Source organism: Rhipicephalus sanguineus, unplaced genomic scaffold, assembly GCF_013339695.2.
Source record: "Rhipicephalus sanguineus isolate Rsan-2018 unplaced genomic scaffold, BIME_Rsan_1.4 Seq5602, whole genome shotgun sequence".
Taxonomy (NCBI): Eukaryota; Metazoa; Arthropoda; class Arachnida; order Ixodida; family Ixodidae; genus Rhipicephalus; species Rhipicephalus sanguineus.
Window position 1 is genome coordinate 1581 of NW_023615515.1, and position 12419 is coordinate 13999.

The 12419-nt window shown below is 48.2% G+C and overlaps 1 protein-coding gene across 1 annotated transcript; it reads right to left on the reverse strand.

Moving 5' to 3' along the window:
* Positions 1-473: 473 nt before the first annotated feature.
* Positions 474-12143, reverse strand: LOC119377743 (eukaryotic translation initiation factor 4 gamma 2-like). The gene is made up of 3 exons (XM_037647087.2): positions 11802-12143; positions 7139-7444; positions 474-973 (listed from the first exon to the last, which is right to left on the reverse strand). The coding sequence occupies exons 1-3, from the start codon at positions 12126-12128 to the stop codon at positions 902-904; spliced, it is 705 nt and encodes a 234-aa protein (XP_037503015.1). The 5' UTR covers positions 12129-12143; the 3' UTR covers positions 474-901.
* Between the last annotated feature and the right edge of the window lie 276 nt (positions 12144-12419).

Consider the following 12419-nt stretch of genomic DNA (forward strand, 5'->3'; position numbering starts at 1 on the left):
AGATACAGGCAGTGGCACCATCTCAACACTGTTACAGCAAACACAAGCAAGCTGTCTAGTTTACTGTCCCACTAATCAAAAGTGTTGTGAAAATGGGAGCCATTTCGCTGCCATCCTTGAGCATTAGAAACAAATGTGGATTCTGAGTATACCATATGTACAGAGTCCATCAAAAGTTCCCAGGCACTATTCCATATTTCCTATGGCAGTGTGGCCTGGGTACTTTTCACAGACCCTGTACCTGAGAGGTCCAGCCACATTTAAGCACAGCACGCAAGCAGCACAAATGATATATCCTTGCATTAGAAGCTTCGCGGCACACTAAATCTGTTTACTGTGTGCCATATTCCAAGGATTTGGAAATGGCTATCTGCTCAGAACAATTCCAACTTGTCACAGCTATGCCAGTAATGCAAGAAGGCTTGTGGAGGCCCCTTGCCACTAAAGCACACTGTGGAAGAGAACAAGAGCTCTGCAAGATAGAAAAAGGAAAGCTTTATTATCCCAATCGTAGCAAGGTTGCCCCACATGCACAGGTGGGGGCCCCACTAGCGAAGTCCTTGCTTGATTTAAGATCAAAACAATATGTTCCAGTTAAAAAAAAAAGCTCAGCTTGCAGCCTCAACTGCTTGCCTTTCTTTTAAAAAAGTGACTGTTCCTGCCTGCGAGGATGTAAGAAAGGCGCAAGGGCTTGAGAGAGAGTAGAGAGTAGGAAAGAATGGCAGATCTGGAACAGAAAGGCACGCAATGGAAAAAAAAATAAGGCGGGGGAGCTGAGAACAGAAGATGCAGGGTTCTTTTTGCGCTGTTGTCTTTCTTGAGAGCAGAGTGTCTTGCTCTGCGCGCCTCTTTCTCGATTTTTTTTTATTGGGTCCTGCCGGCAGCATGTCAGTTGTCTCCTTCATCCGAGCAGTCTTCGTCGTTCTTCCTCCTCCTCCTCAGCCTCTTCCAGCCAGGTTAGCCACTGGTTCACCTGCACGTAAATTAACAGCAGTAAAATACAATTAGCACGCAGTACCGAATTCCTCCAACACTTTTTTGGCTTTGACAACGGTGTACCACCATGGCCAGTCAAAATGTGCACATACCAGCACTCTTTGACATGAAGACTACTAGGGATGGGCGAATAGTAAATTTCAGGTTCGAAGCGAATCCGAAGCGAATAGTGATTTGGTCGAATAATTTCGAATCGACCAAATCACTATTCGAATAGTCGAATAGTGCTCACCACATATTATTAAGAAAAACTGAGATATCCTTCATGACCCTTGCACAATATTTTTAAGAATTGGAACTAGGTATGAGTGAATGTCACTTTTTTGGTTTGAAATGAGTGGAAGAAACCTTGAATGGTATCGAATTTGAATAGCAGTAGGGTGCGAGTTATAAGCGGTACAATACGTTACAAGTTAAAATGACTATACAGTGAACTCCCGTTAAGATGAACTCGGTTAAGACGAATTCTCGCTTATACCGAACAACACGGGACCATTTGTTTGGTTTCCCATAGACTCAATGCAAAAAAAATTCGCTTATGACGAACCGCCCAACTGTACTCTTCTGTTAAGACGAACTTTCGCTAGCAAATCTGCGAAATGACACACTGCAGTCTTGGTGGGGCATTCAGGCGAAGAGAAAAGCAAAAAAGATGAAAAAAAAAAAAAAGCGCGCGGCGAGATAAATGCCGCAAATGTATCCCCTCTCACCCTCAGCCTGTGGGTGGGGGAGGTGTGGGCTTCATGGTACAGCAACCCGACGCTGCAGTGAAACCACCCTTACAGGGGGTTATGTGCGGTCAAACATACATATAGACGAATTCCACCGGACATACGTCACGGAAATGCGGTGGCGCTGTCGTCGGGCGTTTAGTTTCGCGCGGTAGGCAAAAGCCGCCATGCCTACCGCAGTTGCTGCTGTGTTTTCGCTGGTGCGTGCGCTGTTTGTCATCGTGCAAAGAAGAAAAAACGGCGTATCGACGAGCAGCGCCACAGTTATTTGCGCAGGAGGGCAGGAGAACGATGGAATAAGCTTTTTTTCTTTACCTGTTTACGAAAAGACCGTCGCAAGAAATGAGCGGCAGCAGTAAAACGCGAGAAATTGTCTCCGATGCGGCTCACCGGTTATTTTTTTTTTTTATTCAAAATACTCCTAAAGGCCCTCAACGAGGGTATTACATAGGGGGACATTTTACAATAAATTGGGAAAAATAACAGAGTGAGAAAAACGGTAAAAAGTACAGTCTTGACAATTGGCTGGTATACATAGAAAACAACAACAACAACGACAATGAAGTAAATGCAAACTACAACATACTGAAGTAACTAGACACAAATGGTAAAAAAAAAAGTGCAAGCACAGTAGGCAGTTACCGAATGCCTACGCAAACAGAGTACATGAAATACACAATACAGAAGGAATACCGCTACAATATGCGAAAAGAAAAAGAAAAAAGGTGAAAAGAAATGAATTAGGTAGGGCATCACGTTTAGGCAATACGCTCAGTGCGTAGAAGATCTTGAAATTTCGTTATGTTTTTTTCGGTAGCTACATGCGATGATAAATGGTTCCATTCAATGATAGTGCGTGGTATGAATGAATTAGCGAAACGATGAGTGTGACATATGGGTCGTTTGACTTTGTACTGGTGATCGCGGCGAGGAAAAATGACTGCAGGGGGCTAAAAGAAATCGTCAGAAAGAATTGAATGATGGTATAGTATGTGAAAAAGCGAAAGGCGAGCTTCTTGGCGACGATGAGATAAGGAGTCAAGTTCGGCGCGATCTCTTAGTGCAGTGATGCTTGAATGACGTGAGTAAACTGAAAAAATAAAACGTACAGCACGGCTTTGCAAGGATTCAATATTCTGGATAAGATAGGCTTGAACTGGGTCCCAAATAGCTGAAGCGTATTCGATTTTGGGTCGAACGAGTGTTAAGTAGGCGAGCTTACGTATGTAGGGAGGGGCATTTTTTAGAGAATGTTTGATAAGACCGAGTGAACGATTAGCTGAAGCAAGGATGACGTCAATGTGATATGTTTTGCGGCGGCTTACCCAGCAGAAATGATTAGCCTTGTCAAGCGGTTGTCATTGTCATGTGCAGCACCGCATTTCTTGGCATAAGCCTTGTGTGGAGGCATAGCGAGCACGTTTACGTTGTGGATAGCAGTCATACATGCGGAGAATTCTTCACGGTTGCCATTGTTGATATACCGTATATACTCGTGTAAGGGCCGCACTTTTTTTTCGAAATTTTTGCTTGGTGCGGCCCTTACACGAATCAGGCCGATGACAGCTCACCAAAGGTCTGTACTGTTTCCGCGACAGTAGCAGAGTGTAAGAGAGTCGCAAATGACATTCCAGGAATGTTTTTATTACAATTCCATTTCGCTATCGCTATCCTCGTTCTCGGAAGAGCTCGCCTCGGCGTCGGCGTCCTCCCAGAGACGTTCATCCTCAGCGCCGCTCATGCAGTTTGAAATTCCAGTCACCTTGAAGCTTTTCGCGACTGTTTCGAATGACACGGCACGCCACGCACTCAAAATCCACGCACACACTTGTAGCGATGCCCGCTTCAGCCGTCCTGTAGGGGTCTTCTCATGATGGCCTCCAGCCATCCATTCCGAGTAGCATCGGCGAAATTCCGATTTAAACGGACGATTAACGCAGACGTCGAGCGGCTGCAGCACACTCGTCAGTCCTCCAGGAATGACGGCCAAGTCCGTACGAGTCGTGGCGAGTCGGTTCTTCACGCGGTCCGTCAAGTGGCCCCTGAAACTGTCCAGAACAAGCAGGGCTTTCCGTTGTAACAGGCCTCCAGGTCTGTTTGCCCAGACGGTCTTTATCCAATCTATGACGAGTTCCTCGGACATCCAACCCTTTTCCTGGGCACGTACGATGATTCCCTGAGGGAACTTCTCTTTAGGGAGAGTCTTTCGCTTGAATACGACGTACGGCGGAAGTTTTCTGCCGTCTGCCGTGATGCACAGCATCACAGTGCATCTTTGATGTTCTGCGCCAGTCGTGTGCACAGACACTTTTCGCAACTTTTAAATCCACTGTGGTGCTTTCTGGTGCATCGAACCACACAGGAGTCTGGTCTGCATTCCCAATTTGGGAGAGGTCGTACTCATGCTCCCTCCTGAGACCATTTACAAAGCGATGGAACTTAATAACATGGCTTTCGTACTCGCTTGGAAGCCTTTGACAAAGCGTTGTTCGGCGGCGGATGGAGAGCTGATTACGGTTCATAAACCGTGTAGCCCACCCCCGACTTGCCCTGAATTGTGCCTGGGGTATTTCCATGTGGCGAGCGATGGCCAGGGCTTTCACGTGGATCATGTCAGTTGAGACGGCGTAGCCGTCCCTTCGAGTGTCGATGACATATTTTACAAGTTCGCCTTCGAGTTCCGGGTACTTGCACTTCTTTCCGCGAAATGCCTTTCGGCTCCTGTTGGTAGCGCCGAGGGCATCTTTCTGTTTCATCCAGTAACGCACGCGCTTCTCATCGACGTCAAATTTGCGTCCAGCTTCTCGCTTGCCGTGCTCTTCGGCATATTCAATCACTTGCAGTTTAAAGGCTGCAGTGAAAGATCTCAAGTGCCGGCCCATCGTCCCTCACCTGCGATGGCTCAAACAGGGCTCACTACTACAGACAAAGTGACACCGACAGCACCGATCTGAAGAAACACTGGCAAGCTACCCACACGAAGCCAACGATGCGCCACACAAAGCAATAATGGCGCCGTTGAGGTTGGCGGAAGTGGAAAAGCTGGCAGCGCCATCTAGCTGCAATTGAACTAACTACACTTTTCTGGCGGGACTTTTTGAATTTTTTTTCGAAATTCCCCCTCCAAAGTAGGGGTGCGGCCCTTACACGAGTATATACGGTAACGTTTTTCCATTGTTGATACAAGTCCTAGACGTGCCAAAAGGGTTTCGTTGTACTCGCGTGAACTAAAGTGTGGCTCGGTCATTGCGCATGTGTTTCTTTCTGCTTGGGCACGGTTCATTAAAACAGCCGCGATGATACACCTGACAAAAGTGTATCGTGCAGGGCTGTCCATGGCTGCGGTGCGCTTCACGGTATGTCCATGTCTGTCAGAATTCACAGAAAAACAACACTCGGGAAACTTGCCGCGTCTGTTTACGGGCTGTACGCATTTCGCGGTCTCGACTTGAGCGTAAGGAGGGAGCCGCGGACCGCGGTTGGCAGACCTGACAGGTACGTAGCCGCCTTGTCCACAGCATGTAGTTGAAGCATTATCGCAAGCGTGTCACGGATGAAAGTGTCGCCGAGCTCGCCCTTGCATTAGTTAACAAATTAAAATGTACACGTGTGACCTAGACTGTCGCGACGGCGATGATATTTCGCAAATGAGTCACATTCCCGCCGTCAAGATATCTCATGTTTTGATGAGGTTCTCAGAGCTGGAGCAACACGTCAACACGATGTTCATATCAGTCCCTCTTACAGCCACAGCAACTTCCTCTGCTGCGGACACCGCTTGTATACATGTGGGAGGCGCCCTGATGCGCGGTGGTCGGAGGCAGCTTTTGCAGCTGCTGCGCCAGTTGTCACGTGATCATAGAGGGCGGTAGCGCGCTTCAAGCTGGGCTGGCTGGGGGGAGCCTACGCGCCGTGACGTCGCTACAAGAACCCTAAATATATCAACAGCGCCTACCGCTGTTTACAAACATGGAGTAGGTCTATACAGTCGCCGACCGTTTATTCGAACATGATCGTTTATTCGGACACCTTCGCGGCACCGCCACTCGTCCCATTGAAGTAATGTAAACTCACGACCGAAAATTCGGACGCCCCACAGCGCGCCGTTGAATGCCATAACAAGCTGTCAGCAATGTTTACAATATTTTTACTAGGTTGCCAGCACTGAAATGTTGCACTGGCTATAACTGGAGATCGTGCCAGTGTCAAAAATCCACGCAGAAGTTACCGATCTCGAAGGCTATGTTTGTTGGCTACACGTAACGGTTGCCTTTTGGCTTTAGCCAGTCACGTATCCATTGAACGGCTACCACGGCCAAACAGCAGGCCAAGCCAAGCCAAGCTTGGAATCGGCTCTGTGCGGCGTTTGAGGTGAATGACAGCGCGTACGAGTACGACGCGGATCCTAATTCAGACAAAGAGAGTACGACAACAGATTACAGAAGCGCTACAACATCAACTAGACCAACATCGTTTCCTTTTGGCGTGTGAGAGTTTGCGTTCTCGGATGTTTCTGTGGCTAGGCCTGATCTGCATCCCGAGCTTCGTGTCCTGCTCGTGCGAGGCCTGGATCTGCTGAAATTGCTCCGACGCTGCCCGTTCCATGTGCACCGTCGGAACTAAAGAAACGCGGCAACTACAAGACCCTGACGATGGTGAAAAAAGCGGCGATTATTCACCAGGTGGAAGCTGCTTGGGAGTTTTCGCCGAGTTGGGCGATGAGATCATCCGTCAGCTACTCGAACCCGCGCATGTGGACAGTGACTGCCTGACGACGCACCTCCCACACCCCAGCCATCAAATGCGGATTTAGCGTAGGCCGTTGCAGTGCTATTGCCGACCATCAGGGGTGGCCAAACATTGGCTGAAATACAGGCAGACTTGGTCGCACGTAAGCGTACACGTGTACAGACGCGCACTAACAAGTTTTTTCCGGCCGCTGGGCCAATAAAAGTGCTTTTTTTCTGGTGAATCCTTTTTTTCGGACTCCCGATAATTCGGACTTTTCAGCGGTTCCCGCCGAGTCCGAATAAACGGTCGGCGACTGTATTCGTTCATTTCGAATACTTTAATATTCGTTCTAATATTTGCCCATCCCTAAAGACTACTTTTAGCTTCCTAGGCCACTACAGCTGTCAATGTAGCCAATGCATGTGATGACCTCATATTCAATTGCGTATCTCATTGGTTGTGCTGATGCTGCTGCTGCTGGGAGTTTTCAGAAATGGAAGAAAGTGCTCCTCGCGTCCAAGTACAAGCTCTTTATTATCAACGAGACGCTACACCTCACTTGAAAGTCAGCATGGATGAGGCGGTGGACTGCTTGGGCCAGCTACTGCTCAGACACCTGCCAAACTAGCCGTACATGGCTAAGCATAAAACTAAGTACGACAATAGTGAAGGACACCCACCTGGAAGAGGGCCTTGCCTTTGCCAGGGTAGTCATCGTTGACGTCCTCCTTCCACTTGAGGAAGGCCTCCTCTTCGACGATCTCCAGGTCATACAGGAGCACAAACCAGCGCAGCAGCATGCCCTTGGGGAAGCCTAGCGAGTGCCACAGGGTCTGCAGAGCGTACAGTGCGGCCAGCTGCAAAGCCGGCCGCTCACCGAGGAAGGCTCGTAGCAGGGCCTGGTACCGCTCCAGCAGCTCCCTCTCTTTGTCCAGCTGGGCACGCTCGGGAGCTGCTGCATTCTGCTGCTGCTGCTGCACGGCACTCTGCACACGCAAGGCGGCAAAGAAAAATTGAAGCAAAGTGCACGCCATTCACCCAATGTAAAGTAATACTGCAGAAGTTGATTGAAAAGCTTCCCAATTAAAAGAAATCCTGGATCGCAACATATTTGCCGGAAGCAGCTGTGTTTCTATGGTAACATTTATTTTCTGAGAAACGTCCCTGCATAGAAGCCACACCCCCGCTGTTTAAAGCACATTTCAGTTTTCTTGGTGCGGGTTATATGTTAGAAAATACGGTAGATGCACCCAGAGGAGGCAAGTGAATACAGTATTACCTCGTTAACTCGAACTAGCATATCTTGAAAAATCTACCAAGTCAAAATTTTTTCTGGTTTTTACTAGAGCTGTGCGAATAGCAAAATTTTGGGTGCAAAGCGAATTCGAATAATAAAGATTGAGTGCGAATCGAACTGAATAATTTCGAATAATTTTCGAATATTTCTCAAACATTTTTCGAATAATTCGAAGTGAAATTACAGAAGAAATTGCAGAGAATCCCTAAGTATGTTCTTGTGAGATAGCAGCAGAGCGAAAGTAGCGGGACCCACGGCAGCAACAACGGCCATCGAAGCCATCGAAGCTTGCCGCAGTCGCCGCAATGGATGTGGACGGACAACTTGTCGAGACATTGGCTCGCGACGCTGGGCTCCAATTCAGCGACTTGAGCCCCGATGAACGCGGCATGCTGCTGAGGGCTCGTAGTGCCGGCGTCGTTGCATGCGGCATTTTGTCGAACTTTCTGTCAGAGCGACTTTCACGAGCGCGCAAAACACAAACGGCAGTACGCGATCCCGAAACTACCACTGAGACGCGAACGCGTGAGCGAAGCACCGTTCGGTGAAAACGGAACCTTTGAACCACCCGCGCTGTTCCCCATGGCAACGCCACAGAGGTTCTTTTTTCCATGAATCAAACGGAAACGAACAAACAGCACTTTATTAAGTCTTTTGATGCACGGAAGGTTCTTTTTTTATTGCTGCTAGTTTGAATACAGTAGAAGCTCGTTATAACGAAGCGGGATATAACAAACTAATGGATATAACGAAGCAATCGTAATTCCCCTTGAAATTCCCATAGACGCCCATGTATTTAAACCCTCATTTTAACGAAGCTAAAATTTCCTCGCAATGGATATAACGAACCTTTTTTTTCCCCACCGAGCATTTACTGACCATTTTGGTAGCCGGCAAGTCAATGTCTTATAGCGCGCGACGGTTTACGTCCCATCACGGATGCGGTAATTCAAAACTCGCGCCTCGCGCTCCCGAGGAGCCGCCTGCCAACACGCGCGAGGGTGCGCGTCTGCCTGCCTCCCCTTCCACTGAAACTCGTGGACCTACCCGCGCACGTCACCCGGCCTCCCCTCTCCCGCGAAACTCGTGGACCCACCCGCTCTCCTTTAGCGCGTGGACGGCGACGCAGCGACCGCGCGGGCGCGGGCCTTTTTGCTTGTCGTTCGCTGCGTGTGCATCAGAACAGCGTCTCTCTCGGTTCCCGCCGCTAGACAGGAGATGGACGACGGCAACGGCAAACGAAAGCGCGAAACGATTACAATCGAGCAGAAGGCGGCTATGTTGAAAGCCGTTGAGTCCGGCGTCAAGAAGAAAAAAGTTGGCGAAGATTTCGGCGTAGCGTTGAGCACGGTACCGCAAGCATGTAATTGACCGAATTCTACTGAATATGAGCATGAAGCGCATGACTACAATCGACCTCTACATGGCGATCGAGATGCTACAGGCTGCTGGGATGTCTGTAACAGCAAGCACGATCGCAAACTGCTTCCGGCATGCCTCATTTGCCGTCAACAGCGGCGGTGGCAGCGAGATATCGATGCTGCCGCCAATGAGGGTTCCGCGGGTGACCAAGACCTGGCGTCGTGGGACGCTCTCCTTGACGCCGGAGTTGTGCCCGACTGCGACACCTTCTGCATGTACGTCAGTGCCGATGCTGACGCGATGACAACCGAAGAGCTGACAGAGGCTGAAATTGTGCGCGCGGTGACAGGGGTGGTGAATGACGACAGTGACGAATGTGTCGACGACAGCCCGGAGTTGGTTAAACCGATGGTCGATGTCCGCGCAAGCGCTGGATGCAGCAGACCTGCTGCGCCGCTTCTTCGGCGCTCACGATGACTGTGAGGACGGACTCGACATAGCGGCAGCGCCCGAAAAAGCCATCATCCGTCTTGGAAGACACGGCAGTAATCTATTAAGGACTATTTTTCTGCTAAGTGAGCCGCCAGCTGGTGTGCCGAGTTTGGCGTGAATAAAGTAGCAGTTCTTTGCTGTTCTTTCTTTTTTTTTTTGCTAGTTTTTCTCTGTGCGACGGCCGTTTTTCGTTCACGTGGCGGGCTGCTGTGGGACTTGGTGGTCAGTACATCCTCTCTTGCGTGCTAATTGTCGGTAGAAATGGATATTGGCTATAACGAACTAATGGTTATAACGAAGTAATTACAACTACCCCTTCAACTTTGTTATAACGAGGTTTTACTGTACTAGTGATTTATTTTAGGCAGACTCTCATACGTCATCGGGATCACTTCGAAAATGTCCCACTCGTAGCGCTCATCATGTGATACGTTTAGCTTAATTTCTCGGTAAGTAGGGCACTGCTGTTGATAATATTGCCATTTTAGAAGTTGTCATACATTGAGCTTTCACTTTGACATAAATTGTTATTTGCCTTTAGTGTCCCTTTAAAGGTGTACTACTGTAGCTGCCGATTAGTCATATTCCTGGTCCCTGTGCACAAAGTTATTTCATGCTAGCGCTGTGATCTGCTAGCCCTCTCACTAGCTCCGATAGTAGAGCTGCCGGCCTGGAAAGGCATTAGTGCTAAATTCGATTCCCGAATCGGGACAAGTCTTCTAACACGAAGCTACTTTCTGTACAGATAGAATGGATGATTATCATAATGCTTCACTGTAAAGGCCAGGGCCATTTTCTGGAGTATGAAGGATTCCTGTCATAAACCATGACCAGCAAAAGTTCTAGGCAATTTTGCCTGGAACTTTTGCCTACAACGGAACCCCTAAGCAATTTTGCCTAGGGGTTCCGTTGGCAGCTTCAGGCTACCTGAAGGGGTCGACTGCTTGCCTGTATGGCCGACTAATTGCCAACAAACGACGATATTGACTATCGCATGCAAGACTGATGTATTTCAACGTGGTTTTTTCTCCCAAAACAATTCGAGAATGGAACCAATTGCCTTCAAACGTTGCCTCTATTATGTCTAATGATTTTTTCTTCTCAATGTTAGAATGACCGCAAAAATGTATTTGTGTTGCAGATTGTGACTAATTGGAAACTGATGAATTGCTTAGCTGAGAATGTATCTCCCGCACCTTTTTTATACCCTCCCCGACTGTAATGGCTACTGGCGCTGTGGGTAATAAATAAATAAATAAATAAATAAATAAATAAATAAACAAACATACCGCATTTTGTAGCAAACGTGGGACTCGTTCATGCGTTATTTGAAGCTCACTGCAAATCAGTGTATGGTGCAGTTTCTAAACAAACAGCTTTCAGACTGCACTACAACGGTATTGCAATCAAAACGTATGACGTGCAAATGTGGATGAGGCTCTGCTTCGTGCCGGCCTTGGGTTACGCAAGCCTTTAGATAGGCAGTGCCACTTAACCTTTCTGCAGCACGATTATGGTCGACATGACAGTTTTAATTTTTTTTTTTTTGTGCCTCTGAGAGTATGTCTGCTCGAAGACGCCATTTATGAACCATGGCATATTGAATGGCAGCTGGATTGCTTGCATGAACAGCATTATGATGGGGGGAAAAAAAAAAAAAAAAAGCACAATGCTGGGCTTCTCGAGAGTTCCTCAGCAACGATGATGGCCTTTGAGATAACCCACCAAACAGCAAGTACGGAAACCTCACGCAGACCTGGCAGTGGTGCTTCTTTGATTAGGCGGATATAGCCCCCTTTTATTCTGCAATTCTCTGCATACTTTATATTAGTGGGAGGAGGGCTTCTGCAGCACTCTGGGAAAGCTGCTGGAGTTCAAGGTAAGAAAGTTTTTGACAGGCTGCCCTAGCATATATCAATTATTACAAAGCTGTGCTGAATTACACGGCTTTTGTGTGCGAGTCAGTTTTCTCGAGGTGAGATTAGAGCAGTTCTTGGTGGCATTGGCAGCCGTGTCTGTAGAATGCGGAGAGTTAGCAGGTAGGCATGAAGCAACGGAGCATTCAAGGGTAAATTACCACCGTACATTCCCGGCATAATTTGCACAGTAAAAAACGTGCAAAACCTTTCAAACGTGCCGTTAATTTTGTTCTGAACGAGAGAATACGATGAGAGAAAGAGAGGCTTTCCCACCTCATTATTGTCAGTAGAGTCATTGCTGCCCTGGTTGGTGTTGAGAAGCTGGGGCATGGTGGTCTGGCCGAGGATATACCGCAGCAGGCAGGTTACCAAGGCGTGCACAAAGGCCGGTTGTGTCTGCTGCTGGGAGTCGACCGAGTCGCGTATCCATCGGTACAACGCCGTAGCGCTGGGATCTGCCTTCAGCTGCCGCCACAGGTCACCCTGCAGCCGAGGCAGCAGGAAGCCCAAGCCTCGGTCTTCCAATACCTCTGCCAGACGCTCGGGGCCACGGTTGCCCTCGGGTAGCAGTGACTCCAGATCAACCTGCAAGCAGTGCATTACCAGCCCCGTAAGCGTAAACATCGGCGTTGCAGTCTTATAATAGCTTACAGTGGCCAAACAAACAATGCAGGTAGGGTTTTCCCAACTACTGTAAAATTTCGGTGATAAATATCTCAAGGGGGAGCGAAAATTTTTGTATCGACCGAAATTTTGTATCATTAATAAAGTTGCAAAATTGGTTTTCAAACCATGATATACACACAGAACATTTATTTCCATAGAAAAGAACACGCGTATAGCTTTCTGGGACGCATGTGAACGGACCAATAAGGGATGGCGTAGTTGGCT